The 22666-nt window shown below is 42.3% G+C and overlaps 1 protein-coding gene across 2 annotated transcripts in view; it reads left to right on the forward strand.

The window, feature by feature from the left end:
- Positions 1-11755: 11755 nt before the first annotated feature.
- TSEN15 (tRNA splicing endonuclease subunit 15) overlaps positions 11756-22666 on the forward strand; it is a 148589-nt gene continuing 137678 nt past the window's right edge. The window contains exon 1 of one of the 2 annotated variants that reach the window (XM_044085300.1): positions 11756-12091. In XM_044085300.1, the coding sequence (XP_043941235.1) occupies positions 11900-12091 (192 nt within the window). In that variant the 5' untranslated portion in view covers positions 11756-11899. Of the gene's footprint in view, positions 12092-12173; positions 12284-22666 lie in introns of those variants that run through there. The other variant, XM_044085301.1, reaches the window with a different exon arrangement.

Here is a 22666-nt window from a genome sequence, read left to right on the forward strand (position 1 = left end):
CAAATTAGGGTTCCTATCAGAAGAGCAAACACTTAAAATAGTGAACGCTCTTCTGTTGAACTGAAAACAATGAAAGCTGACAATGTCGAAGGCACGGAACCATGATTTGTTTCCCAGGGAAAAAAATCGCTGGGCCGTTCTTGGAACTTTGCTGTTTTCTCCACTCTGGTGCAATCTCAGAGTTGGTTCATTTAAGTTGGGGTGTGTGAGGGGCACAGCCCCCCACATGAGGGGGTGTGTGGGGGCAAAGCCCGCTACTTTATTTTGTTTGTGCATTTTATTTTATTTTTTTTAATTCGCTGATCTGTGTGTTCGACATTGTCAGCTTTCGTGTTTTTCAGTTTGACAGAAGAGCATTTGCTATTTTAAGCATTTGCTCTTCTAATACAGACCCAGTAAATTAAAACAGGTTTTCTGTCATTTCCTGAGACTATATACCTGGCGTATGCAGTATAGTCTACTGGCCAAGCAAAAGGAGACAGTGGCCAACTTATTAAGGGGTCCTACTATTTCACAGAGTAGGCATGTATTTAACTGATTAAAGTTAATATGCAGCAAGGTTCTTCATGATAAATATGCTTGAATGAAACAATGTCAAAGGTCTCAGTAAACGTTTAGGTGTAGGGCTTTGTGACAGAGCTCCTGCAATATCAGTGTTAGATGTAGTGACCACAGGCTATGAAATAATGACAAAAGTCAAAGTAAACTTGTAGGTGTATGGCTTTGAGACAGGGCTCCTGCAATATCTGGGTCAGATGTAGTGACGAAAGGCTACAAAAGAATGACAAAAGTCTTAGTAAACTTGTAGGTGTAGGGCGTTTTGATAGAGCTCCTGCAATATTAGGGTCAGATGTAGTGACCGCAGGCTGTGACGAACCACCAGTAGACCAGTAATCAAGGAGCCTCAAAGCTCACTAATGGTGACAGTGGGGGACATTCACTGAGAGGATAACAGATACACACACAGTTTTTCCAGATGCAGCTCTCTGCACCAAGTGCAATTTCCCTTAAGAGCACACAGAGACCACAGTCAGTCCAGGGTGGGATTCTCCCTCTTTCTCCAGATCCCCAATAAGTCTCCCCACTGGTACAGCTATAGAGTTGAGATCTCAGCTGAGTGGGCAAGTCAAAACCACCAGCACCTTCTGTCCAACCAGTGCTTCATGCCCCTGCCCAAGTAGTTGACACACACACTCTTTGAGGTTTGATTTGTGCACACACACACACACACACACACACACACACACACACACACACACACACACACACACACACACACGGAAGAGGCTGTCACAGGTGTACTAGCTATGCCCCTTCTGCCTAGACTATAAGGTAGTTATTACTGCCATCAGTCACTCCTTATCAGCTACTTTAGGGCCCTTAAGAAAGGGTGTCCAATTTTACTGTGTAATATCAATACTAATACAAATGGTTGTTTGACCAAGAGCAAGGCTATTAGAAGTGGCCAACACAGTGTCACCAAATAAAAATGCAAGTACTCTCAAAACTTAAATATCTCTACACAGAAAAGCCATAATAGTAATGTCTTTCGGCTTTTCCTGGTTAGAGGTCATCACAGCGGAACTCTGGTCCGCTAATGATTGGCAGTGGATGTTTTACGGTGCTGAGTTGCCAGCCCAACCTTCAAGGAAGGCACACCCATTCATGCTCACACCTACCTGCATGTCTTTAATGTCACTCGACTGTGGGGAGGACATGCAGACTCTACACAGAAGGAGCTCCAGCCGAGAATCGAACAGAAGAACCTCTTGCTGTGAAGCGACAACGCTGAATTTGCCACCTTTTCTGTCTCAATGGAGGGCAGAGATACTGCCTCAGGGTATCTGGTGGCATAATCTACTAGCACTAGGCTATACATCTTCCCTGTGGAACTTGGGGTACTCAGAGTCCCCACAATATTGAAAGCTACCCTCTGAAATGGTTCCTCAGTCACACGCAAAGACATCAAAGGAGCTTTGAAATTGTCTTCTGCCTTGCCTACTTTTTGGCACTACTCACAAGTCCTGCAGTACCCTGTTACATCCCTGGAAATCCCAGGCCAATAAACGTTCTGTATAATACATCTGTTTATATACTTTATACCCATATGACTTGCATAGGGAATGTCATGGGCTATGGTTAGAAGTGTCAGATGGTAGGCTCTTGGCACTACCAACTGCTATATTCTCTCACCCTCTATTCCTGTCTCAGGGGTCCACTCTCTATACAGTAACCCTTTGTCCCAGTATACAGATTCCCCCTTTCCTTGAGAATCAGGTACCTCCCTAGCTACCTCCCTCAAGCCTTACAATGAAGAGTCTGTGAGCTGAGCCTGTCTCAACCCTCCCTTTGTAACCCTTCCCAGATCCCCTTCTACAGGAAGTCTGGTATCCTCTGACAGCAGTACCTCACTTTCAGCCTGGGTACTACTACTCACCTCTGCCTTTGCAACCACTCTGTCCAAGGGAACATCAGTACCCACCAGCAGCTGTGGCTCACCTTCAGTCTCACTGCTACAGAGTAGTTTCCTCTCTGAAGTAACCACCTCACCAGTCCTGGCTTCAAGTGTGGTGTTTGTCTGGGTCCCCCCAGGCTACCAGTCCCACATGTCTATCTCCAAGCCTGACTGCATGCATCTGTATACACACAAGATACTGCATTATCAAAATCATTCCCTATCAGGACATCTGCAGGGATATCCTCAAACACACCTACTTGATTGCTTCCTTTTCTAACTTCCCAGTCAAAGTGAACCCTGGCCAAAGGTATTTGGAATGGGATCTCTCCTAAAGCTCTGACTGGAGAAGACTGCCCATGCGAGTAGTGCTCCTCTTTAACCATTGCAGGCTTCACAATGGTTAGGTCAGAGGCTGTGTCTCTCTTAGCAGTGGCCTGTTTCCCATCTACTAAGATAGGATATAACCTCTTCTGGTAGTTTGGTACCCTTGTTGTCTCCAGACAACTTACTGCTGGTATTCTGTTATTCCCACTTGCTGGCTCCCCTACATTTTGTTCCCCACCTTGCCTCAGTGGACATCTATATACTATATGGCCCACTGGTTACATTTAAAACATTTAACCCTTGATCCTCGCCATGTACCTGAACTAGTGGCTTCCCCTGTTACTGGTGGACTCTGTTGGGGCAGTTTAGACTGCCCACCATGGGTTCCCTTAGATTTATGTGCAGCACTGGGTATCCCTTTCCTGTGCAGTGATGCCCTGCTTGCTAGGTATAGGTCTCCTTTTTCCTCAACTCATCTGCGGTGTTACCTTCTCTATCTGCCAACAAGATTCTCATGTCCTCAGGAAAGTGCTAAGGGCTTGTTCCCTCACCAAAAGGTCTGCCAGCTTTTCAAAAGTGGTGGTCTAACACACCTCACCCATCTATGAAAATAAGTGCTTAACTCAGCAATATAATCACACACATGTTCATCTGCCTTGCATCTATGCTCACAAAACTTTTTTCTATAAGCTTCAGGTGTTAACTTAAAACACTCTAATAAACAATTTTTAACTGTATTACAATTTAAGCAATCAGTATCAGACAACTTAGAAACAGCACTTACAGCTTTTCCATGGAGTAAGGGGGTCAGGAACTGTACCCGGAGCCCTTGATCAACATTATACTGTTTACATACCCTTTCAAACATATGAATAAAACTATCAAATTTATCACCCTCTGTTAATTGTGGAAGAAATTTACTGACCTTTATTGTTTCTGGGTTTCAGTTACTCCCTTCCCCATTACCTCCATGACCCTGGCAAAGAGTCAGCATTTCCTTTTCATGTTGCCTCCGCCTCTCATTTCCTTCAGCTTCCAAATGCTGCAGTCTCTCTGCTGATTCTGCTTTGACCTTCAAATGCTGCAGTCTCTCTGCTGATTCTATTTCCAAACGATTGGCCTCCACTTCAAGTCTCTTTAACTCCAGATGGATTTTTAAGTCCTCTGAAGCAAAGTTAAACTGTCCCATTTTTGAGAGTTGTACATCCCCAAGGCCAGTCTGGCTGTCCTCCTGGTTGCTGTTCTGTGATACAGCTATGACTAAGGCTGCAATCATTTCCACTTTAGTCAGGTTGCAATGCACCAATCTTTGGCTTGGCATATCTCAGTAAACTGGCTCCTTGTCAGCTTGCCACAATCCTCTGCTGATATCCTTACCTGCTCTCCATGACTCACTAAGCTAACAACAAATAAATAAAACGATTGTGCTATGCAACTCTGAATGTCTAACATGGGGCTGCTTGAGAGTACAAACACCTTCGTTAGTGACCACTGTTTACAGGCTACAGGAGGTCAATATACATACCACTGAGTCCCAATATGTGATATGGTGATCCCACCACTGCCAGCCAATTAATATGTGAAGTGGATATCCCATGACTGCCCACCAATAATTATGTGATGACCCACCACTGGACCAGTAATCAAGGAGCCTCAATCCTCACTACTGGCACCTGTGGGAAATGTTCACTGAAAGAATGACAGGTATCCACACAGTATTTCCAGATGCAGCTCTCTGCATCACGTGCAATTTCCCTTAAGAAAACACAGAGACCACAGTCAGTCTGGGGCTGTTTTCTCCATCTTTCTCCAGATCCCCAGTAAGACTCCCCACTGGCACAGCTATAGAGTTGATATCTCAGTTGACTGACCAAGCTAAGACCTTCAGTACCCTCTCTGTTCAACCAGTGCTTCATGTCCCTGCCCAAGTAGCTGACATAACACACACACACCTGGGAAAGGCTGGCACAGGTTTACTAGCTATGCCCCCTTCTGCCCAGACTACAGGGTAGTTACTATTGCCACCAGTCGCCACCTTTTCAGCTCTTTAGGGCCCTTAACAAATGGTGTCCAATTTTACTGTGTAATATTAATACTAATACAAATGGTAGTTTGACCAAGAACAAGGCTATTAGTGGCCCATTCAGTGTTACCAAATAAATATGCAAGTAGTCTCAAAACTTAAATATCTCTACACAGATTAGCCACAATGAAAGGTCTAAATATATTTAATTATAAATAATAAAAGAACAAAACAATACTAAATATATATTCATAGTGACATCAGAGTTCAGAATCACAGGAAATATTTAAAACAACACTGCAGTACAGGCTCAGGCAAATAAAGAAAAATACCTAAACTGTGCTTTACTATATTCCTGACTGTATCTAGGAGTTACTATACCTTAATAATTTACTCAGAACAAGGCAGATGTGGTGAATGGTTCTTGTTGTGATTGTCAGGTCCAAGACAGAATACAGAATGCTCTGTCTCACTGAGGGACTTCTCAAAATAATATCTAAAACATTATTGTTGGGATAGCTTGCAAAATGACATAATTTCTGGTCATCTGACTTCTAGTTCTCATGCAAACTCCCATTGCTGGCAGCTAGTAGCATTTAGCATCTACCTGTAAAAATACATAGACAAGGGGTTTTGCTCAGATCTTTGTCAGGTGCTGGAAGTCATAAAACAATTGCATTCTCCATGCTTTCATAGTGATTAGTTCACTCCAAAGACAATACAGAAAGCTTCCTAGTACAGACTTTGTGTATCTGGCTGCATTCGTCTTGTATGGCCTAGCCTATACAGTGATTTAATTTCAAATATTTTTCTAAAGTTTGCTGGACTGAAGTTAATCCTCCAGTTTTCTCTGTTAACATATACATTTAAACTGTTACAATAGTGCATGCACATTTCTGTTCTCTTCCAACAGAGCACACTGTGGATATATTTTAAACACAAGCACATGGCAAATACCTTTTCAACACAAACATCTGTATAGAGCAGGTTGATATACATGACCCACAATTCTAATACATTTGTAATATAAGTATCTTGTATAAATTAATGTGATATTCACAAATGACATATAATTATTTACAAAATTCCAGCTAGCTGTGCTGGCAGTTCCTCCTTATATCACACAGGCTATGAAACAATGACAAAAAGTCTCAGTAAACTTGTAGGAGTAGTGCTTTGTGACAGACCTCCTGCAATATCGGGGTCAGATGTAGTGACTGCAGGCTATGAAACAATGACAAAAGTCTCAGTAAACTTGTAGGTGTAGGGATTTGTGTCAGAGCTCCTGCGATATTGGTGTTAGATGTAGTGACCATGGGCTGTGAAATAATGACAAAAGTCTCAGTAAACTTAAATGCTGGGCTGTTTAAAAAAATTGCCCAGCCAAGTCAGCTGATTCTTTTTTTATAGAAATCAAAAAGTGTATGTGTGGATTTCTAATTCCTCAGACTGGAAAGTTGACTATTTTTAAGGTGAAAAAAGTAAAAACAAGTGGTTGTCCATGTTGGTGTAAATGACTTGAGACGTGCCTCCCTGGACTATATGAAGAGAAACATGATTGAGCTATCAGAGTATGTGTCCCAGGCAGGTATGATCTTAGCCCTAAGCAGTACCCTACCTTCACCAAGTATGATACCACAATATGAACAGCAAATCATTGACTTCAACAATTGGCTTAGTTTCTGGTGTCATTCCAAGGGGATCCATTATTTGTCTGCCTGGGATGACATGGTTGGAAGGCCTCAATGTTTTGCAAGACATAGCTTCCACCTGTCATCCTGGGATTTCAGATTCTGGCCAAGGGTCTTTCCTCCCCCATTGTGCCTTTTTTAGGCAATGTCCCAAAGACAAATTTTTCAGCATAAAGGATCTGTCAGAAAGCAAATTGAAGGTCATGTTGCTTAACGCGAGGAGCCTTAACCTGAAAATGCATTCACTGGAGGCTCCCCTTGCACTGGAAGATGCCAGCATCTATTCAGTTATGGAAACTTGGTTCAAGGCTGGGGAGAGCACCTCTGACTTACCAAGCTATACTTCATTCCATACATTCTGACCCAAAATGAGGTCGGGAAGACTAAGGATGGTGTAGTCTGACCCACTCCTCCTACCTGGACCTACTTGACTCCATCAAGGTACCCCCTAACACCCTGATCCTTGGTGACTTCAACTACCCCACCATAGACTGGGTGAACTATTCCTGCACTAATGCACTCACCCAACGATTCCTTGACTTCATCAATTCTAATGCACTAGACCAGCTCGCCTCATCCCCCACAAGAGTAGATAACATTCTGGACTTGGTTCTCACTAACATGGGTGACTACTCCCATAATAAGTTTTCCCCTGGTAAGATCAGATCATCGGTTTCATTCGACGTTCCTATCCCACCCAACACCCCCCCAGCCGTAACCAGGCTAAAAAAAATTCTTAAAAGCTGACTAGAACCTCCTAAGGGAGGGTATTGGTAGCTCCACCCACTGACCCCCTCAGAGGATGCTGACAACTATGCCGAACAGTACACCAATGCAGTATACAAGCACCTGAACAACTCAGCCATACCCAACTGAACTAAAACCTGCTCCTCAAGGAAACACACACCTGTCTGGTGGACATCCTTTATCAACAGGCTTTACAACAAAAAGAAGAAACTGTTGTCCAAGGGTAAAAAGGAAAAAATTCCAAATTGGAAAAACTCCCTCTTAGCCTCAACAAGCAAATTAGATCATTAGTGAAAACCTCCAAAGCCAATTATGAATCAAAACTAGCCTCAAAATAAAGGGAAACCACAAAGCCTTTTTCAGTTGCATCAGGAACCTACATGGCAAAGCCCAGGTTTGTTCCGAATTAGTACTTATGAGTACCACTTACACTGTTCCTGTTGACTTAGCCAACCTGCTAGCAGATAGGTTCAGTGCAAACTTCACCCCCATGTCCCCCCCAAAGGCCAATTTGAAATCCTCAATATTTGTCCTGCACCTCACATCTCCATATATCAAGTGTTAAAGACCCTATCCAAGGCAAAGAACACGGCTTATATAGGACCTGATAATATCCCAGGTTATATTCTGCACCATCTCCAGCAAGAACTAGCTTCATCATTGAGCACCCTATTCAACCACAGCCTAATTACAGGCTTCATTCAAGAATAGTGGAGAACTGCCATTGTCATCCCCTTGCACAAAGGTGGTGCCACTACTGACCCTGGAAACTATCGCTCCATTAGCTTGACAATTCTGATCTGTAAAGCCATGGAGTATATTATTGTGGATCTCATAAACAAGGACATAGGCAATCTCCAAGCATTTGACCTCACCCAGTTCAGATTCGTCAAGGGCAGATCTTGCCTGTGGAACCTTGTTGACTTCTATGAGACTGTCACCAAGGCCCTGGATGAAGGAAAGTCAGTACATGCAGCTTACCTTGACTTGGCCAAAGCCTTTGACACAATCCCCCACTCAGGCATCATCGAAAAGCTAACACAACTTGGCGTAAATCCCTATCTCATCAGTTGGGTGGCCAACTGGCTCACTGATAGGACCCATAAGGTCAAAACAGGTGTCTCCACCTTTGACAGTAGACTTGTCACTAGTGGTTTCCCCAGGGATGTGTCCAGGGACCCCAACTGTTTAGCATCTACTTTTCAGTGGTCCAGGCAAAGACAAAAAACTTGTGGCTGACCAAGATTGCAGACGACTGTAAGTTGGGTGCTATCATTGACTCCCCAAATGATGTTAACATACTGCAAGAAGGTCTCACAGCAACAAATGGTGCCAAAGTCATGGCCTTAAGTTAAACACAAAAAAAAATGTATTATCATACCATTTGGCAAAAACACAGCCCCTATTGATTACCACATCAATGGCAACCCCCTAAGCACACAACCCGTGGTGAGACCTGGGTACACAGGTTGACAGCAATCTCACATTCGACCATCATGAAGCAGTAGTGGTCAGAAAAGTCTTTTACTTGGCTCATCTCATAAGTAAAGGGATTTCATCCAGAAAAAAGGAGGTTATTACCTCTCTGTACTCTTCCCTCATTAGGCCAATAATTGAGTATAACACCCCATTTGGTGTGTACCTCTCCAAACACCTGCACCAACTGGAAAGTCCACAGAAAAACCTCACAAAGAGAATCCATGGCTTCCATCACCTGCCCTATGTGGACAGCCTCAGATCACTATCACTCTACTCATTAGTTCATAGGTTGGTACTAGGCTATTGGCCCTAGGGCCTATACAAGACTAGCCGTAACAATTCCCTGGCTATTTCTTCCCACAATATTTACTTCCCTGGACCCCTGTCTAGCAGGGTGACTGACGTGATCCCAGGGGTGAATTTCCTATCTCCCATCCAATCGTCAAGGTTCCTTTTGAAGAGGGCTAGAGAGGCGCTCTGCTTGACATGTATGGACAGTTTATTCCAGAGTCTGGGGAGTCTCTGGGTCGGGAACCTATCCCTCCAGCATGTTTTGTTCATTGTGATGACAAGGTTTAGATCCCGGGATTGGGATTTCTTTAAGTGCAGCATCTCCAACAGCTCTGGGTTTGACATGGCCTTGTATGTTAAGCAGAGATCGCCTCTGAGTAGACGATATGTGAAAGAGTATAGCTGGAGTTTTTTTAGACGGTCAGCATAGGCCATCTGCTTTAGGCCTGTGATTCTTTTAGTGAGGTATTTCTGTGGCCTTTCCAGTTGTTGCAGATGTCTTGAGAGGTACATACCAAACGGGCATTGTATTCTATAATGGGTTTAATGAGGGATGAGTACAGTGGGAAAAAGACCTCCTTTTTTCTGGATGAAAAGCCCTTAGTGATGAAGTGTGCCACATAGAAGGATTTCCTAACTGTTGTGTCGATGTGGTTATCGAAGGTGAGACCACTGTCCACCTGTGTCCCTAAGTCTCTTATCACACTCGGTTATCATACTAGGTATCATACAGATTGCTCAGAGGTGACTCTGCCCTACTAGAGATGCTCCATATCCATAAGTCTAACTCGTCGCACATTACCCGCTTGAAAGGTCTAAATCTAATATGCAACATCAACAAAACCTGCTGGAGAGAGCTGAACCGTCTCTGGAATAGTCTTCCCATACATGTCAAGCAGAGTACCTCACTGACCCTCTTCAAGCACAACCTTGATGAGTGATTGGGAAACCACAAATTTGTCCCAGGGGTTCTGCCTGTGTCCCTCACTGACATGGGCAATGGGTGCTGACTGAGGTTTCAATTTTGGGAATAAACTCTTGGCTAGGCTTATAAGGGCCCCATGACCATTAGCCTTGTGACCTCCTATGATCGTAAATAGTAATTCTACTTTGGAAAGAATCCAGATATTGGAAATATGTAAAAAAAAAATCTCGAAAAGTAAGCTTCATGCATACCTCTCAACCTCTGCAAGAAATCTGGACAAAGCAAAAAATAATGGAGAAACAAAGGCTTAAAATCAGGGACAATTTTTAAATATTGTTCTTATAAAGTTAAGAAAGCTGATAGAATAACAGGTTTTGAATAAGCATGCATTTTATGAAAGATATTAGTCTGAAACTGAAATGTCTGCTATTATCTAGTGACTTCAATCCTGAAAACCATGAAGCAAAAATCTGAACAGTCTGTGAAATTCTGGAAATTTGAACGGTATACATGCAGTAATAGCCGGCCTTAGGCATAGGCCAACTAGGTTGCCACCTAGGGCGCCACTGTAGCAGGGGCACTTTTCTAGTAATCTGGATAGTGTAGGTGGACCGGGAAGGGGGCACAGGGTGGTGTTGGGGGGCACTGTGAAAACCTTTTGCCTAGGACACCAGTTGACCAAAGGCTGGTCCTGCATGCAGTCAGTAATAGCAATAAGATAATTGATGTTGATGCGGTTTTCTGTCTTCTACTGGATGCTAAGGGGTGACCTGTGCCTGATTTACAGAGCAGCCTCGACCCAACCCTGATGGAAATGCTACACATTTGTAAATAAAATTGAAGGAGGGTCACTCACTCCAGAGATCTTAACCTAGCCTCTGACAGTAACGGGTCATGCTAGAGAGATAGATACATTTCCTAGTGACTGCCACTTCTCAGACTCTGGAACAAGCTTCCAATTCACGTGAAACAGCCTCTCCTTGACCCTTTTCAAAGGCAACCAAGAAAAATAAGATGGCTGACCTCAAATTCAGTCCTTTATTTTGTTGTAGGGCAAATGAAGCCTGAAAATAAAAACGCAATCAATGTACTTCCAAAATTGATAGTTATTCTGAAAATCATGTGAATAGGTATAGTCAGTATAAAAATAGAAATGCACTTTCAAAATTCGGTTTAGATGTGTTTAGTTAGTTTTAAAATAGGTTATTGTAGCCTAGTACCATAGCTCTCTACCTTCCATCTCCAAAATGAGGAACACTAGCCCTCATAATGTGGAACAAACGGGCAAAATGTGGAACACATACTAATGGATTACTAACAGTTTCAACTAGGAAGGCCATAGGATGGCTAAAATATGCTGGTTTTACTTATAAAGAATATCTTTTAATGAATTAATATGATTAATTTCTATTTACCACAGATTTCACTTAAAAAATTCCTAACACTGAATGTGTGACGGAGTCTTTCAATGTGGAACTTCCAGGAACTTTGAGGAACATGAACTTTTTAAGACCCCAAATGAGGTAGTTCTTCGTAATGAGGTACACTTGAGAGGTATGCCTAGTACTTATCTTTTGGGCCTCTGACCCTTTAGGAAAGACAGGTGGCGTCAAAAGACCCAATGGTATGAGCGTTTTTGTTTCTCTCTGCAAAATAAAATACGTATCCATCTCATTTCCTTATGTATTTTTTGTTCTTTATTATTGTTAACTAATGTTGCTACAGAACTTTGGGTACTGCTATTTCTAGTCCGCTGAAATGTTTTTAAAGCAGTGCTGATACTCTGAATTACAGACATGCTCAGAGTGAAGTTTTCAGATCTTTCCCTAGCTGTAGACAAACGGGAAGGAGAATGCTCCGAGGACAGCTTGGGAACCTTATGCGCTGAGACCTCATTTCCACACGGAGCGCTTGAGCCTATTGATGAGGAAATATTTTCAAGCTGTACGTTATGTTCAGGCATGTCTGCTGAGGGGGATGTTGTGATAGCGGATGCGAGTGTCACTCCGCTAGAGGTGGGGGATGTTTCTAAGTGTGCTTTACCGGAGAGCTCCAGGAGTGAGGAGGAGGAGGAGGATGATGATGATGAAGAAGCAGCAGCGTCGGGAGATGCGGAGACAAGGCGGAGCAACTGGATGGTCAGCCACCCTACGGTAGGGTCCACTGCTGTCCATAATAACTTCTCCGGCGGTGTGGAAATAATAGGATATTGTCAATCTTTCTTCTCGAAAATGTATGCCATTTTGCGATAAGTTGTTAGAGTATGTGACATGGTAAAACCTGAACGTGGAAGTGTGATGTCGAGTTGAATGACCTACATTAAATCATTAGTGTCAGTGGACGAGGTATTTATGTTCTAAAATATTACTCAGTGACCTCTTCTGTTGTTTTTTTGAGGGTCGGCAGTACCTCTCAACTCCCTAATTTTGAGTCAAGTTTTAGCTTTCTCCGTTTTAACCCCCCCATAGTGATTTTTGGTGAAAAGGTGGTGACTTACATTTCAATGGTTATAAAATCTAGACACATTTATATTAACTCGATTTTTTTCAATGTCTCAAGTTAATAGCACTAATAATTTAAAACAAGTGCCTCTGTTTTTAGATTTGTCCCTGATTGGTTGAGACCTGTGTTAACACCCCTTATAATGTGCAAGAGTTGAGAGCCATGGTGGTTGTTCATAGGTAGGTACTAGGCTATTGGCCCTAGGGCCTATATAAGCCTAGCCAAAGGTACCCTGGCTTTCGCCACCCAAGAAAATTATTTTCCTGTGCCACTGTCGAGCAGAGCCACAGAAGTGATCCCCGGGGTGAATTTCCTATCTCCCATCCAATCATCAAGATTTTTCTTGAACACTGCTAATGAGGAGCTTTGTTTGCTATAGATAGGTAGTTTGTTCCAGAGTATAGGAAGTCTCTTGGACAGGAACCCATCCCTCCAGCATGTTCTATTTATTGTGGTGACTGTTTAGGTCCCTAGAGCGTTTAGCTCGTAGGGATTGGGATTTCTTAAGTGGAGCATGTCTAAAAGCTCTGGGTTTGACATAGCTTTTTTGTGTTAGGCAGAGATCGCCTGAGTAGGCGATATGCAATGGAGTAAAGCTGTTGTTTTTTGAGACTGTCTGCATAGGGCATCTCTTTGAGGCCGGTAATCCTCTTTGTGAGGTATTTCTGTGGCCTTTCCAGTTGCTGTAGATGTCTTGTGAGGTACATACCAAAAGAGGCATTGTACTCTATAATGGGTCTAATGAGTGATGAGTAGAGGGGAACAATGACCTCTTTTTTTCCTGGATGAGAAACCTTTTGTGATGAGGTGTGCCACATAGAAGGACCTTCTGACTACTGTGGCGATGTGATTATCAAAGGAGAGACTACTGTCCACCTGTGTTCCAAGGTCTCTTGTCACACTTTCGGTGTTAAGTAGGCTACCACCTATGTGGTAGTTCATGGGTACTGAGCTTTTACCAAAAGGAATGATAGTGCACTTTTTGACATTGAGCTTGAGGCCATGGCTTTGACACCAGGCATCTGTCTCAGCAAGGCCCTTTGTAGGATGTCCACATCTTTTGGAGTTTTGATTATGGCTCCTAGTTTGCAGTCATCTGCGAACTTAGTTAGCTAAAGACCTTCTGTGTTGGCCTGTACTTCAGAGAAGTAGATACCAAACAGGAGAGGACCCAGAACTGAACCCTGTGGTACTCCACTTGTTACTGGTCTGAAGCTGGATTTGGAGTCTGCTACTTTCACATTCTGTCAGTGAGCCAGTTGGCAACCCATCTTGTGACATAGGGATTTATACCTAGTTTAGTGAGTTTTATCTATAATTCCAGAGTGGGGGATGGTGTCAAAAGCCTTGGCGAGATCTAGATAGGCTGTGTGAACCACCTTACCCTCATCTACAGCTTTGGTGACTGCTTCAAAGAAGTCGGGTTTAGGAGACATGATCTGCCTTTTACAAACCTGAACTGGGTGGGGTCCTGAGTTTGGAGATTACCAATGTCATTGTTTATAAGTTCCATGGTGATACGCTCCATAGCCTTGCAGACCAGGCTCGTTAGGCTAATTGGGTGGTAGTTTCCGGGGTCTGTGGTGGCTCCCCCTTTGTGGAGTGGGATAACTGTCGCTGTGCACCATTCAGTGGGCACATAGCCTGAGGTTGAGGCTATGATTGAACATGGTACTTAGGTGGGGTGCCAGTTCGTTCTGTAGTTCATGTAGAACACAGCCTTGGATGTCGTCAGGTCCCATGGATGCTGTGTTCTTGATGGATAGTGCGTTTTTTACCTGTGCAGCCATGATTACAGGAACTTTGCTTTCTTCTGGTATAGAGATGGGCCCTTTAGGGGATGACAGAGGGGTGAAGTTAGCACTGAACTTATCTGCCAGGATGTTGGCAATATCCATTGGTTCTGCATATTTAGTGCCACTGTGCTGTAATTCAGAGCAGATCTGAGTGTTGCCATTGAGATTCTTGACATAGCTATAGAATGCTTTGTGGTTGTCTTTAAAGTCAGTGGTGATTTTTGTTTTCATAACTAGCTTTGGAGGATTTTATGAGGTATCTCCGCTTCTTACTGAAGCTGACCAGGGAGTTTCTCCAATCATGGGATTTTACTCCTTTTTTTTTTTTTTTTTTTTTTTTTTGCAACAGTTTTTCTTCTTTTGTAGAGTTTGTTTATGGCAGGGGACCACCAGATTGGCGTCCTTTTTTTAGAGGATAGCATCTTGGTTCTGTTAGGGATTGCACAATCCATGCACTCATGTAAGTGCTTATAAAGTGCATTTGTGTAGGATTCAGCAGTCATACCTCTATTGTCCATCAGCATGGGTGTCGTGAAGTTTGCCACTTCTGTCTTAAGAAGCGTGAAGTTGGCTTTGGAGAAATGGTTTCCCTAATGGGGGGTGGGGGGGATGTGGATGTCTAGGGTGATTAGCTTTTTCGGATCTGACCTACGAGGAATTGACCTCTGGTGTGGAGTACTGGTTGCCCATGTTGGTAATAACCAGGTCTAGGATATTGCTGCCCCTTGTGGGGGTGTGGATAAGTTGATCCATGGCATTGGAATTTATGAATTCCAGAAAACGTTGAGCGCAAGAGTTGGTACATGAGTAGTTTTCCCAGTTAATGGTAGGGTAGTTGAAATCGCTCATTATTAGGGTGTTAAAGAAATTAGGAGTGGGAATCTTGGGGCATGGTGGGGGATCTGTAGCAAGCTACAATTTGGATTGCGGTCTTGCCCAGAGTTAGTTGCACTTGGATAATCTCGGATGCATTATGCTGAGCAACTAGCCTGAAGGTGTGGATATCCTTAATGAATATGGACACGCCTCCGCCTTTAGTGTTTCGGTCCAGGTTAGGTGGCCAAAAGGTGTGGCATGAATTATAGCCTGGTAATGCAGGGGTACTCTCTGGAGCCTTGAGTCTGGTCTCTGTCACTGCACAGATGTCAATGTTCTCCATTTTAAGGAGTGCCTCGAGAGAGTGCATTTTGAGGTTTAGACTTCTAGCATTGAGTAGCAATACCCTCAGATTCTTCTTGCCTGTACCTGTTAGGGTGGTGAATTTGTCATTTGAACCTTGCCTAAAAAAGGCACTATAGGGGTGGCTAGAGCCTTAGCCAGTTTCCGGAATCCCAGGGGCGACAGGTGCAGGCCATCTCTGGCAAAGCATCGTGGCTTGTCGATCATGTCATCCCAGGCAGACAGATACTGGATCCCCTTAGAATGACACCAAAAGCTTAGCCAATTGTTGAAGTCAATCATTTTGTCCTTGTACTGTGGTATAATTCTGGGTGATGGCAGGATGCTACTCGGGGCTAGGGTCATACCTGCCTGGGCTGCAAGATCGGACAGCTCCTCCATGTCCCTTTTCATGTTGTCCAAGGAGGTACGTCTCAGGTCATTCACACCAACATGGACAATGACAGAGTCATATTTGTACTTTTGTGGAGTGACCTGAGTGCATGCGTTATGTGGCGGATCCTGGCACCCGACAGGCAGCTGACGGTAACTTTCTCCTTGTTTAGCCTGGTGAGTGGAACATCAGTGTGCCTGACTATAGAGTCACGTATGATTAGAGTGTTGGGTACGTTGTTATGCCTTATGGGCTGTGGTTGAGTGGCACACTGAGTTTGTGGGCTATGTGTCATTCGGGTTGTGTTGGGGGTGGAGGTTGCTTGTGTTTCTGCTTTGGAGGTCCCTGTTGCTTGGGCAGGTTTTTACTGAGAACCTCCGTGAATGTAGGTGTGTGTTTTGTGTTTCTATGTGTGTGTTTTGGTGGTGTAGGTTTTGAGGGGCTATGTGCTGAGTGTGGTGTGGTGCAAGTGTTTACCTTCTCCTCTTGACTGTCTTCTTGTACTTAATTATTGGTTAAAAGATTCAAACAGCAGTCCAAAAATGCTGACTTTCTTCCCTGCAAAAGGTTTGTGCCTTACAGGTGTACAAATGTTTGCTGTTGGTAGATGAGGGGGCCTAAAGCTGAACACATTAATTACAACTCTGCGTCGCTAATTTTTAGGTAATCATTTTCATAAAATAAAATGAGCTGTGTAACAGGTTCATCTCCCAAAGACTGCCCATACTCTAGAATAAGCTTTCCCATTCATGTCAAGCAGAGCACCTCGCTTGGCCCTCTTCAAGAGAAATCGACGAGTGGATGGGTAACAAAGTTCACTCCAGGGATCATTGCAGTTGCTCTACTGGATATGGGCACTGTGAACTAACATCGGGTGGTACGGTGCTTTGGCAGTTTTTTTTTTTTTGGGGGGGGGGGGGTTAGGCTTGTAAAAGCTCCAGGGCCATAAGCCTAGTACACACCTATGAACAAAGAATGTACCATCTCCACTCAGATGTAGCATCTTGTGAAATACTAAATGAAGTGACGTTTTGGTTACATCATGAGCTTTGCTGTATTTGTTTTTCTCAGTAATTGAGAGCACGTTTGAAAGTAATATGCACATTTGCGTCTAAACCCCACCTTCCAGAATAACTAAATTAATACTTTTTATGCCAAGACAACTGTCAACACACAAATTCTCCTTCACTGTTATCTCTGGCAACATTCCAATGACTTAATGGGTAAACCAAACAAAATTACAAGGTGTCATTGTTGATGACCAAATGGAATGTAATAACCATATTTCAGGTAATTAAAAAAGTTCACAAACATTAGACTCCCTGTACAGAGCAAAAGCTTTCTTTGCATATCCCACTCAAAAACACATAGCCTCTACACTCCTACTGTCACCCCTGCTCTATTCTGCCCAGTTCTTAAAAATCTCATGATTAGTTAAGTTGCAACAATGTCATAATAAAACTGTTAAATTTGCAGTAAATCATCACTGCCAAACTACCTAATGTCTGCAGCTTCCATACCCCATGTATAATTTCAACTTTCTTTGGGTCTCAAATTATAAAGCATAAAAATTGTCCAGCTCTGAAAAATATTCTGCATTGCTGCTCCCCTTATAGTCCCAAGATAAATTTCTTCTTTGTATAATAGAATCACATAATTTATTTATTTATTTTACACTTGTTAACCGGGGTGTCTGACTGAGCCGAAAAGGCCCTTTTTCAGCAGAGGCCCGAGGAGAAAAGCTCCACACAGAAAAAGATGCATGTACAGATTCCTCTTAAAAATAAATAAACATGTAAATATTTAGACATGATCAGTATACACACAAATTACACTAGACATGTTTTTACAGTGGTATGCAGCACATCAAGTGGAGAGAACAAACAAGAAAATATTTAAAAAATAAAGGTAATTAATAGATTTTTGGTGTACAGCTGAAATTTGGAACATAGGTAGAAATACATACATAGTACACAGGTACAGTACAACATTGTACATTAGCCTGTGTTTGTGAGTAAAAGTGAAAACTATTATCAAGTACTCTAGGTTTATTATGTGTACCTTATCCGCTTTCACTAGCCTTGGGATAATACTGTGAATGCTTCTGTGTATGTGTGCACAACTGCTAAACTATGGAATGCTGTACCTTTATTAGATCTATACCAAATGTCATATTTTTCAAAGTGCAGCTCAAGCTCCATCTAGTAAGTGGCTTGCTCCTGCATTATCCCATGCTAAATCCCAATCCGAGTGTTGTCCTCCACATCTTGTTACTATTTACTAGTCTCATCCTAGTCTTGTGTGGCGATCTCACTCGGCTGTACGCCTTATGTCGCCCTATCTGCACTAATTTCTTTTATTGCAGTCCAATTCTTTTTCCCCCTTTAACCTTACTGTTGCAACCTTTTCTCATCACTATATATTGCAGGCTAACTCTCTTCCCCCTACTTTATAAGCCATTATCTTCACCTCTGTCTGTCTCTCTCATTCAACTTTGTTTCTTTTTCTTCTAGGGTACTACTTACATGACTTAAAATCTACCTCTGTTAAAACAGCCTTAACGTAGTATGACCAGCCATGTCATAATCTGATGTATCTTAAACTGTGTGCAAATTCTGTCACTACTTTACTGATTATAGTCTGTAGTTTTTTTTTTCTCTAGAGAATGCTGAGCTATATGGGTTATTTTGTTTCTGATTATTTTCTGTGCAACTGTTATTTTTGTGAGTACAATTTGTTATAACCATGTGAATTATGCAGTGCTTGGATCTTTTCTTCACAGGCCTCCAATGGAAAGGTTCTTTTTAATGAAGTCAGACCTTCCCAGTATTCAAAGGCAACATAAAAAAAAAAAACTTTATGGCTAGAGTAAGCACATACTTGTATTAATCACTTAGTGATATGTTAAACAAAACAGTGAGACATAAGTTTACTCTTCAGTTGTAGATTACAGGATGTTTTTAATTCTTTTTGCATGAAGATGAGCTGTCAAGTACTGGGAGATGGGAACTAAGCCTCATGCAACGTGATCTATTTGTTTACAGTATTGTTTTTCTGTCAACCATCATTCATATGTGGGCCCACTTATAACATGCATAAGATTTGAATCTCCTTTTGTAACTGAAACGGTCACTTGGTAACTTTTTAATTTGAAGTGGATGAACCGCAAGTCAAAATCTGCATCTCTCTCTCTAGCTCTGCCTTAATCCTCTGGCCATCCCCCATGCACACACTTAACGAACAGTAGTCGTCGATCGGAAACTTAGAAGCCGGCTAAGCTTTAGTTGAGTATATATTTGGCAGTGGATACTGCTAACTGTGACAGTGTACCCTGTTCATTCTTTGATGCATCAGAACATGCAGTTGTTATTCCCAGGTTTCAGATTCCAGTATCTTATCTTAGCCAGCAGTCCAGAGCCCATCTAACTCCTCAATTAATGACTTCCAGGGAGAAATCTTCAGGGATGTTGAATTGTTATATGCATGAATGAGGTGGCTTCTTCTGGTGCATTTATCAATTCTATATGACATTTGTCTCTGTCACGTCTACAGTCCTCTCTAAAGCTAAATAATGGAAGGTCACTGCACCTCCTAGGGTGTCTGCATACACTTTTCTTCAACCATGATATTGACAGAAAAGAAACATGCTAAAGCCATTTCCCCACAGTGGTTCATAACCAGAGTATCAGAGTGCCAGACACCTTTGAGTTGCTTACACGTGCATACCCTCCAGGCATCCACTCATTGAGGCAGGTGTGGCTAAATATTCCGTCCCTTTGAAGAAGAATAGGCAAGCCTCCCAGAAATGGTGAGATAGTGTTTGCTTTCCCTGTTCCTATGCCCGTCTTAAACCTGTAGCTGTTGGCTTGAACACCTCACTGTTACTGCCAGTATTTGCTTTGTGTGTGCGTGTTTCCCCATGCATACCTCACTGTTACTGCCAGTATTTGCTTTGTGTGTGCGTGTTTCCCCATGCATACCTCACTGTTACTGCCAGTATTTGCTTTGTGTGTGTGTTTCCCCATGCATACCTCACTGTTACTGCCAGTATTTGCTTTGTGTGTGCATTTCCCCATGCATACCTCACTGTTACTGCCAGTATTTGCTTTGTGTGTGCGTGTTTCCCCATGCATACCTCACTGTTACTGCCAGTATTTGCTTTGTGTGTGTGTGTTTCCCCATGCATACCTCACTGTTACTGCCAGTATTTGCTTTGTGTGTGCATTTCCCCATGCATACCTCACTGTTACTGCCAGTATTTGTGTGTGCGTCGCATGCATCCTCACTGTTATTACTGCCAGCTTTGTGTGTGCGTGTTTCCCCATGCATACCTCACTGTTACTGCCAGTATTTGCTTTGTGTGTTTACTGCCAGTATTTGCTTTGTGCGTGTTTCCCCATGCATACCTCACTGTTACTGCCAGTATTTGCTTTGTGTGTGCGTGTTTCATGCATACCTCACTGTTACTGCCAGTATTTGCTTTGTGTGTGTTTCCCCATGCATACCTCACTGTTACTGCCAGTATTTGCTTTGTGTGTGCGTGTTTCCCCATGCATACCTCACTGTTACTGCCAGTATTTGCTTTGTGTGTGCATTTCCCCATGCATACCTCACTGTTACTGCCAGTATTTGCTTTGTGTGTGCGTGTTTCCCCATGCACACCTCACTGTTACTGCCAGTATTTGCTTTGTGTGTGCGTGTTTCCCCATGCATACCTCACTGTTACTGCCAGTATTTGCTTTGTGTGCACGTGTTTCCCCATGCATACCTCACTGTTACTGCCAGTATTTGCTTTGTGTGTGCGTGTTTCCCCATGCATACCTCACTGTTACTGCCAGTATTTGCTTTGTGTGTGCATTTCCCCATGCATACCTCACTGTTACTGCCAGTATTTGCTTTGTGTGTGCGTGTTTCCCCATGCATATTTTTGTTTTCTGTTGATTCGTAATTGGAAAGAGCTGAGTTGGTGAGTTTGAATTTCATTCAAAAAATAATTTTGAAATTGTGGTGTCATTGTTTGATTTAGAAAGACAATATAATACGGCCAGTGTTGCAGAATATTCTTAACATTCTTGGTGGTCTTTCTGTTGCTGCTTGTTTCTAGTTCAGGTCACATTTCCATCTGCTTACATGATCACATTTTCTGTCCGCTGACATGCGAACACATAAATCTGTATGATGAAACTTCAGAAAAATGCCATATGTACTCTGTTTGCATTCTACTTTTGCCTATGTTTGCTGTGGTAAGATTAGGAAAAGAAAATATTTCCATTTATTTATGAAAGAAAATCGGTCTAGGATTGATTAGGGTTGCATAAGCTTTTAGATACTGCAGAGATAAAGAACTGATTTCTAACTCCAACTTTTAACATAAACACTGATGTGCTACTACAAAAATGATTCACTTGAATAAGTATGACTGTTGACACGAGTCAATTAAAGAAGACCAAGGAGGTGAGATCTGACATAACTTGAATGGTGTACCCTGAAAAAGAAAAGCCTAATGTCTTTCTCTGACATTGTCAGTAAACAGAGGTGGTGGTGATCACACAAAGCCATGGCACAATTTTACACATTTCATAATATAAGCTTTTTATTTTAAATAATTGGGAAGTCCACAGAGAACTTAACTTTTTCTTCAGGGGTGACATATGCTTCTACTTGGACAACCAAAGAGAATGCTTGTTTTATAAGGAATGCACCCTTAGTTTGCTTTCAGTGTAAGCTGCTGGCCAAAGAATAAAAAGAAACTGGTCAGATTATTGAAGTGGGATTGTCCGTACGTGATCCTTAACTGTGTACACATTCAGCATTGCAGCCAAGACGTTTTCTGCGTGTTGAAGAGGTTTAGCCTATAATTTTTTTTCTTTCATCGCTACAATAAAGAAACAAGCTGTGCTGTCACACAAGGTTAAGAACAGGTAAAAAAATAGTGGTCTTGTAACTTGGTGTACTTGTGGACTGTTGTTAGAACACAGACAGCTGAAATTTCTACAGATTTTAGTGATCCCAGTCTGAGATCTGTACTACAGCAGTAGTATCAATCTGCATTCTTATTATTATTCATAGTACAGCAGACCCTGGCAAGGATTAAAAGTAGACCATGGCAGAATGTCTGTTAGCAGCTGTTTTTCAGGGAGGAAACTTTTGCCAGCTGTATGTTAGTTGGCATTTGTACTGGGTATAGGTATATGTGTTATGGTTGACTGTTGTATACAGCAACAAATTTCCTTCAGCCTTATATTTTTTCCATACATATGTTGATTTATAAAGTATATACTGCAGAACTGTGGTGGTGGTGCTGCGGAAGCATTGTCGCCTCACAGTAAGACGTTGTCCTGTTTGATTCTCAGCTTATTAGCTGACCAGGGTAAGTAATAATTACTTGCAGTTGGATACAACCTTACAATGTACAGTATCAAATTACGTAGTTTTATATGTTTTGTTTTTGCATTTTCCTTTAAGGATGGCCCCTTGAATTTTTTTTTTCTCAGAGCAGAAAAATCCCTGCCATAGCAAACACTGAACCCAGAATGCCTCACTACCTAAATTAATGTACAATTGTGAAGTGAAATGCATGGTCATTTCCTACTTTATAGAAAGACAGGTTAATATAGTGGTGAAACCAGAGTATAAGTAAAAAGCTGCTCTTGTAAAGTGGTAAGTTGTTTTTGTTTACACATAGTACTTTGCAGTTGTGTGTAAAGCATTGCTGAGTATATACCATGACAAGTAAACCAATTAAACTAAAACAAAAAAAAAAAGAAGGAACTTGCTATAATCTTCATTTTCTGCAAAATTGCTTACAGTTTATCATGCAAAGTCATTCTGTTTACATACAAGCGATTCATTGTGTTTGGACTTCTCTTTTGTGTGTA

Source organism: Protopterus annectens, chromosome 10.part0 (genome assembly GCF_019279795.1).
Source record: "Protopterus annectens isolate FY-2018-M chromosome 10.part0, PAN1.0, whole genome shotgun sequence".
Lineage (NCBI taxonomy): Eukaryota > Metazoa > Chordata > Ceratodontiformes > Protopteridae > Protopterus > Protopterus annectens.